This window comes from Simochromis diagramma, unplaced genomic scaffold (assembly GCF_900408965.1).
Source record: "Simochromis diagramma unplaced genomic scaffold, fSimDia1.1 OVJJ01000603.1, whole genome shotgun sequence".
NCBI lineage: Eukaryota > Metazoa > Chordata > Actinopteri > Cichliformes > Cichlidae > Simochromis > Simochromis diagramma.
The window spans coordinates 9112492-9120889 of NW_024387414.1; the positions used below are offsets into that span (position 1 = coordinate 9112492).

General features: G+C 41.0%; 1 protein-coding gene across 2 annotated transcripts in view; it reads left to right on the top strand.

Annotated features, from left to right (window-relative positions):
• Positions 1-4690, top strand: part of fto (FTO alpha-ketoglutarate dependent dioxygenase) — a 113938-nt gene extending 109248 nt beyond the window's left edge. For both annotated transcript variants that reach the window (XM_040011994.1, XM_040011995.1), the window contains 2 exons: positions 2489-2629; positions 3224-4690. In XM_040011994.1, the coding sequence (XP_039867928.1) occupies positions 2489-2629; positions 3224-3240 (158 nt within the window). In that variant the 3' untranslated portion in view covers positions 3241-4690. The remainder of the gene's footprint in view (positions 1-2488; positions 2630-3223) is intronic.
• Positions 4691-8398: the final 3708 nt, after the last annotated feature.

Here is an 8398-nt window from a genome sequence, read left to right on the forward strand (position 1 = left end):
GGAACAGCCTGGACTCACAAACACAACCTCTCCCTCCTCCACCCACACCCTCACACGCACATACACACCTCTTTGTCTTTGACCTTAACTTTAAGGTGGACTGTTCTGCCATGGGAAAGTCTTTTGGTGAGCCTTGTTTGTACGCCACTGTGGCTTAGACAGAATTTCTAGCAAGAGCCCACGAGAGCTTAAAGCACCTCGCTTGATATTGACTTTTTGTTTGGTTCCATTTTAGCAGTCAGGGGACGGTACTCTGTGAACAGTGATAGACTGTGTAAAAGTGCGTGCTGAATTACCTACACTATATTATCTTTGATAGTCTTCCAGTCTCGATATCTTTTATATCTCTGGTAAACCTGGCACCTTCTATTTGCAAGCTAATGCTGCAAGATCTGTTGTCAAATAAATGCAGTATCTCTGTTGAAGTGAGCTACTCAGTTTTTTTATTGTATGTAGCCTTTCATTATGAGTCAGGGAAGTAGAGAAGAAGCAAGTGTTTTCTCTCGTAGCTCTGGAGTATGAATACTTAATCACACCAAATCAAAAGCCCGGGTTCCCTTGGTCTATGGTGTCCTCAAGCTGATGTCAGCAGAACCACAGTTTGTGTGTGTGTGTGCATGCTGTCTGGGTCAGTTTGCACTTGCACACTCTGTAGATACGTATGCCAGCCATGTCCCCCTCCTCCTCCTCCTCCTCCTTCTCTGAAGTGGTGCTTCCTTTAATTCGCACCCTAAATAAATGATGAGAACATTTAAACACACGGCTCGTCGCAAAGCCCCAAGGTCGCCTAATCGTATTATTTATGAAGTGATGTGCTACATAATGGTACTTAGTGCATGTTAACAGATGCTATTATCAGGCCCTGATCCAGAGCACAGAAGATATATTGGACAGTGGATGTTAATGCTGCTCCTCACCACCATAATGCAGGAGATCCTTAAAGGGCTAACCGCACCAAAATGCAGCACTTAGGCAGAGGGCCAGTTAAACATTAAGTGGCTCATGTGAATATATATAACCACAAATTGTGGCAGCCCTCGGTTGTCCCCTAACACTTGAACATTCCCTCATCCCATCCACAACCGATCCTCATATCCTGCTGTTCAGCTCTCTGTGGCCCCTCCTTCAGTCACTAACCACAAGGTGGTGGTGACTGTGTGCATTTGTCTGTGTTATGGGTTTGTTCGGGGGGTTTTAGGGTGTGCATAGGGTAAAGAGATATGACAAGACAGACCCTGGCATAATGATTGAATGGAAAATATAACTGACCCCGTTTCTGTAGATAGGAAATCTTAGGTCGCTATTCACAAGCACACAAGGACACACTACACACGCAACATACAAATGCCATCCTCCATCTCTCCCTCTTGCACCTCCAGGTCAGAGGTCACCCTCATCTGTCAAGAAGCAGAGGGAGGGTAGATTTACAATGACAGCAGAGAGCAACACAGAGTCACAGCAGTAAATATTTACACAGGTCTAACAAAAGATGTGGCTAAGGTCTGTAGGGGTTCCAAGCATGGTGGAAATTACAACTAACCTCAGATTGTTAATCATACAAAAATCACGCAGTGACATGAAGAGGCAGGATTTCTCACTGCTCTGTCATTATTGCAACAAGAGAGAGTGATGTTCTTGTGAAAGCATCCTGCAGTGTGTGCCTGTATGTTTGTAAGATGAATGGGGCATTAATCATGATACATGATATCATGGTTTCCCATCACCTTAATGCTGTTGCAACACTTCACTGATGTGTCACATCTCTGTTTTTCTCATCTCCATTCAGTTCAAGTTTTACTGGCTTGGGAGTTTCCAAGTATTTCAGTAGTTTCAAACCAAATTGCATGCAGACACATCATTTAAATGCCCTCAACAATATCTAGTGAAGAGAAAAACATTTCTTTGTTTATTTGTAATAAAACGGCATGCTGTTTCTTTTGTGGATCATGCGGAGACAAACTTACTCTCCTGTCCTGCTGGTTCTACCTGGACAAAGTATTACTGTGAGTCATGAAAACAAAAGGAGGCAGACAACTGTTAAAAAACTTGCTTCTGGTCAAACTCACAATAGAGATTTTGGCTTTAAAAACAAGTTTAAACACACACATGCTCACACACAGACATCATTGCCTAAACAACTTGACTTTTTTTGGAAATTACGCCCTTAAATTGCTCTTCATTGACTAGATAAAAACACGATAGAAAGATCTCTGTTTATCTTTGTCTACTAGAGTTCCACCATTATTGACAAGTATTAGTTAGTGTTAGTATTTACTTGTAAACACGTCTCATAAAACTTTCAGGTGAAAGCCTGGCTTTGGCAAGCTGTAGTAGGATGCAAATATAAATATAAAAAATAAAAACATGAAGAAAGTTTTGTGAGTGGGGTGAGACGTGGCCTTTTGGTGATGAGTCTCTACCTACTTGTGCTTTAACGGGAGGGAGGAGTAAATGGGATTTTTTTGTTTCCTGTGTTCTGTCGCCTCAGGTGCCACTCAAGTCTGGCCCAGACATTGCCCCCCGAGGAGGCCCCAGTGGACCGGCCCTTCTGGGGTGTGGATGACCCCAGCATGCCTCTGCCCTTTGATCTGGCTGACATCATTAACAGAGTGGAGTCACTGCTCTGGAGGTGAGTGTAAGATTTGACATGTTGAAATGTGTTTATGTACACACTGAATACATGTATCTATCTCATGCAGCATAGATCTAGTCGCAGAGGATTCACTTATTCATTCATTACCCAGCTGTGGTCATCTGTGAACAATACTGTTGTTGTTATTTAATATTAAAGTTAAATTGTCCAAATGATTAAGTAAACCAAATGACAACGTTAAAATAAATAAATAATTCTAATTGGCGTTGACCTACAATGGTATTTTGGTTTCAGTTTTAAGCTTTGGAATCTCATGCTTTTAAAATGGTATGTTACATGTTGTCATACTTTAAATATGCGCACCTGCTCCGCAAGTCGTGTCATAGACCCTTGTAAAAATTGTGAGGAATTTCTTGGAGTTGCTATTTGCATTGGCAAATACATGACATTGGGTGTAATTGGTCTTCCTGTTGGCATGAATCCTAGGTCCTGCTGATTTTGCATGGAGACATCTATAGTCTTTCGTTGACCTGCATCTAAAACACAAGTTAACTTCACATGAGAACTTACGTTCAGTCACGATATCTGATCAAATTTGACCTCTGTCCATTTCTTCTCTTTCTCTGACAGGATGTAAAGATGGATAGAGGAAACAAGGAAGCAAGAAAAAAATGACCCACCAGCTTTTCTGAATGATCCCCACATTAGCTGAGGGGACAGACCAGATTGATTTCCTTTTGATTAGGCCATCTACATCACCCCTGACTCCACCCTCCACTACCCCAGCTGACCCCAGCATCTCAGTCACCTCAACTTGGATTGGCTGGAAGGAAACCAACACAAGAATAGTGCTTCAGTAACATGCTAACAAACGCAATGCTTAGTACCAAGCCACTAGTGTCACAACGGTCTAACAAAACATATATGGAACCCGCATTTCAGTGTTAACATACAACATTGTGTTACTATTTATTATTTCAGTGTACTTTGTTACCTAATCTCATGTAACCCAGACATGCTTTTATCAGTGGATTGTTCTCATTCTCAGTAGTCATAGTACAGTACATACATATATGCTTTCTACTTGTCACACAGTGTTATAATACAGTATAGAATGGTAAGAAAACTCACTTTGCTCACAGGCTATTGCATTCTTCACTTGTGTATAGTGTAACCCTTTTATTGTGTTAAGAAGTGAAATGAGCCAGAAAAGACCAAAGAACGATTATAAGAGGATGGTTATGAATGTCATCCAATGGAGTACATGAAGAATGTGTTGTTAAGTGTTTATGGTGCAGTGGTATGCTTGTGCCATATTAATGTGTAACTGTGTGTGTGTGTGTGTGTGTGTGTGTGTGTGTGTGTGTGTGTGTGTGTGTGTGTGTGTGTGTGTGTGCGTGCATAAGAGCGTTCACTCTCCCAAATGTCTACATGAAGGCGTGTGTGTACGAATGTGATAGTGTGTGAGCCTGTAGGCAGCCTGCCAGTTGTTTGTTCTTGAAGATGTGCATATGGAGAAACAGAGACTAGCAGCAGGGCCCCTCTGCTACTGCTCTGATGAAAGGCAGCATTGATAGAATGACCCGGAACACAACCGCCGTTTCTCATAATTACAGCTGTTCAATCGCTTTTAATTACTCTTAAAGTGTGTAGAGCACCACGTTCCCCTGTAATGCTGCAGGCCATCTAGAGAGTGAGAGAAAGATCCGGCACTTCTGACAAAATCCACATTCAAAAAAGCTAAAAAGGGTGGAAAAGGGGGCCGACGTCAAAGCAGTGTAGCAGCCCTCCTCGTTTGATTTCTTTCTCTATCTAGTTCATGATGAAGTAGAGATGCTGTTTACTATTAAAAATGCAGAATGCACTCCTTTTTTTACTTCTGAAGTTTTTTCCAAGATGTTAATGGTTGCCAAACGCTGTTCTTCTTGCTTCTTCTTTTGCTGCGCCTTTGTTGTTTGTTGTTGTCAGAGAGATTTGTTTGTAGATTGGCAGTAGCTTTGACTTGTTTGAATCACTCTGTGCTCCCTGCGCCACAGCTTGTCTGTCTGAAGCAATAGGAATGGCAGTAAATAAAAAAAAAAACAGTGTTTTATCCAATGATCTCCATTCTTCTCATTTTTTTTAAAATTGCAAATGGACAACAAATATGGTGCACATGTTTCTTCATTCGTGTGTGTGAGGTTCAAATGTCGATCGACTGTATTTTTACTAATATTTTTGACCTATAAACCAATCCAATCCATGCAGGCATGTGTGTCAATGCCTTCCCACTGGGTTGAAGGTGAGTTACTGAGCTTTGAAGCAGCCACTTTCTAAATACTCAGGATTCCACAAGACAAATAAGGCAGCAATGAGAGAGATCCATAGTGTAATGGTGAAGCTCACTGACAGGAGCATGCACGTTATATGCACAGTTGTCCTACCAGTATTTCCTGATAAGTAAGAAGTTAAAAAATCATATTGAAGATGCTTAGAGTGTGAAAAAAGTCCCATTTAGTTTCAGCACAGCACTGTATCCAGAACCTTAAATATAATAAAAAACATTTGAATAACAAGATAATAAGCCCAATAATTCTCTACAGACAAAAAAAGGAAGCATTTGTGTCGGGTATTTTTATCTGTTTTCCTCTGACTCAGACCTCAAAGGAAACTGTTTGAGTAGCAGTGCAAACATCTCCTACAACAGATTGATTGATGGATTAATTGATTGATTGAGTGATGTCATTCCCTGCAACGAAGTGATGGCTAATATTCTGTATTCCACTCTGAAACCTCAACTCCACACCTTTTACAAGCTGCCATCCCAAAGGTTGCTTATGTTAACTACTTCCTGTAGTGGCTGAGTGACTGAGTGATGGATGAGTGTGGAGCGTTCTCCCCTCAGGGGTCGACTGAAAAAGGTCACCACTTGAAGAGACAATTACACAGCACTGGTAAGAGCCACAGGTATGCATTGTTCTGACCGGGGTCAGCCGCCAGCCAAGCAGCCAAGCCAATGTCAATTAGGCCAACAATAGGTGCAGGGAAAGATAAAATAACCAGGTGTGTGGTTGGGAAAGGTATCAGTTTGGGGTCATATCTCAGTCAAATGTTTCAGTGTGTGGCTTGAACGGCTGGGACTGATTGTGGTGTAGTTGAATGATATAAGGGAATGGGTTTGAATTCAAATTTAAAGATGTCTCTATATCCAATTATATAGACATATAGACACACACACATATATTTTTATATGTGTATAAGTGAGAAATTGTTCTACCAATGTCTGCGAAGGACTGTTTCTATTAAGAACTAAGGAAATCTGACCTTAACCATGATCCGTTTAGATTACCCTCCGAACAAGTCACAGTCTGTTTGGATGAGGCTTTGTGCATTATCAGTACATGTGCAATGCATGCTAAAAATGTATGTTCAAGAATGAATACATGCGTAAAAATGACTGAACGTGAGCCTGTACAAAGAAATAGATGTGTGTAATGTATCTGACCCAGTGTGTTTGTGTGTGTGTCCAAGGTTCCAGGGTGCTGGTTGTGGTTGGAAGCCCTGAGGCCAGAGAAGCAGTAGTAATTGTAGAAGCAGGCTGAAGAGCTGAAGATAGTATCGCAGCTCTGGGGCGGCTGTCAGCAGTGGGAAGGGCCATGCTCATTTGTCACCAACACAGACAAACACCACTCAACACCAACAAAACACTGACTTGATTGACTACATGTGAAGCAACACAAGCCCTAATGTTTTGCAACTGTTAATTGCACTAAAGGTCATAAAAAAGGCAGGCTGGAGAAGATTCACATCAGCATAAATACAAGGCAGCACATGAAAAGACTGTCACTGTAAATTATGACTTTGACTTTATCACCCTCCATTATTTTCCTGATTATATCCATCTTATTTAGATTTATCAATGGAATTTATATGTTACATGTTACAAAATGTTACTCAATAAGGTCAAGATAAAATACTAGTGTAAAGTCCCTACTGATGTTCAATTTATATAGCTGGGTCTGTGAAAGAGTGAAAGTACTAAAGTGTAAATGTATGAATTTTTAAAGTCTCCTTTCCAGACCAAACCCAGGCAAAGTGGAGCTGCTAAAATCCGAAGCATCTGATCCTGCAAAGCACCTGTCCTCTCTTTTAGAAGTCTCATCACCACTGACGTCTTCCCAGGCCACAGTTCACTTAGTGTTAGAATGAGAGTGAAGTGATGGGTATGCCATGATGCTGATGTTGATGTAGTCGGGGGCCTGGCAGCTGAGCAGCTCTGATGAACAGAGGGTATGTCATGATGAATGTGTGTGTATTTATCTGTGTGTAGATGAAAAGTGCAGAGGCAGTCTTGAGGGAGAGAGAGAGGCCTCGCAGATCAAACAGCAGTCTGATCTAATGTAGAGCATGTTTGTGGGTCGTTGCTGTGGCCCTGGCTCTAGTGACCAGCAGCCCCCCAAATCATCTGTCCTGCAGGACCACAATCTCTTTAGTTCTTCCACTCTCATTTTCAATCTGAAGTGGATGACCCATTTTTTTCTTTCATGCCTCATCTTTACCCGAGTCTTCCTGCACACCTCTGGTTAAGTTTTTCACTCACTGTTCAAAGTTATAGTATCACTCAAGAATCAAGAAGATCAAAAGTATTTATAGACTAAAGTGCCTGTTCCGCTATGCGATGCATTTATTTGAAATCACCTGGATTCTTTTAGGGCACCAGTCCAGAGCTGTTTTGGTTGTCAGTGCTCAGCTTTATCTCCTGAATGGTAGTATCATTTCAGCTTCACCTTTAGCTAACTTAAGTTCTTGTTAGTGGTTATTGCGGACAGAACCTAGTGACAAATATTATGTTTGGTATAAACAAAAATATTGCACGTAGCATCACTGCAGACACATCATCCCCCTCCTCACTGTCTCACCGTAGCACGCACTGAGGCCTGTTTCTCCAGAGTGGTACCAAAGCGTCTCCACTCATACCTGTCTCCCTCTCTTGTCGTTGTGAGCCCTGTTAGCACCATGCCATTCATATCAGTGGGATTAAATAGATCGTTTTCCAGCGTTAGCAGCTTCTCCGCCAAGTGGTCTTGATGTCAGGCCAAGTATAATTGAGTCATCTGCATCTCATCTAAAATGGATGAAAGGACTTTTTGATATCGCACTCCCTCTCCCACTCATACACACACATGCAAACACACACACGAACACATACGCATTTTTTTTTCTTTCTTTTTTTTTCTGGGGTTTAGAGCAAGCAGCAAGCAGCTCCTGTGCACCATCATTTTATAACTATTAATTTTCACAACGTCCTTTGAGTCACTGTACTCTGTATTACAAAGAACCTTGTAATACACAGCTTTGGCTCGAACTACTAATATAGATTGTTTGAAGCTGTTTGCGCAAATGACCAGTGATATTGTTTTTCTAGGGAGGGTAGTTTCATTTACATGAAAACACAAGATGAAAAGAACCACAGCTGGCAATAAATACCTTACAAGAGATGCATTATACTTCGAGGCAGTTGAGGACAAATATGTCATATTGACAATTTTTAAGTTAATTCAGTCTATTTTCAAATACTGCCATGTATTGCAGCTTTTGTCATATTTAAGATATAGACCATAACAAAACAACAAGCAAATGTCAGACAAATATGTAGATTTAAAAAAAAAGATGAAAGAAAAATCTTGATGATGATGAAGAAGAGAATAGTCAAAGTCAATAATAGCAGGCAGAACTATTTGGGTTTAAAAAAAATAGAAGTAGGAGCACACTGGCCTTCAAACTTAATTTTTATATTTCAATTCTGTCATTCTGATTAATGTTTCT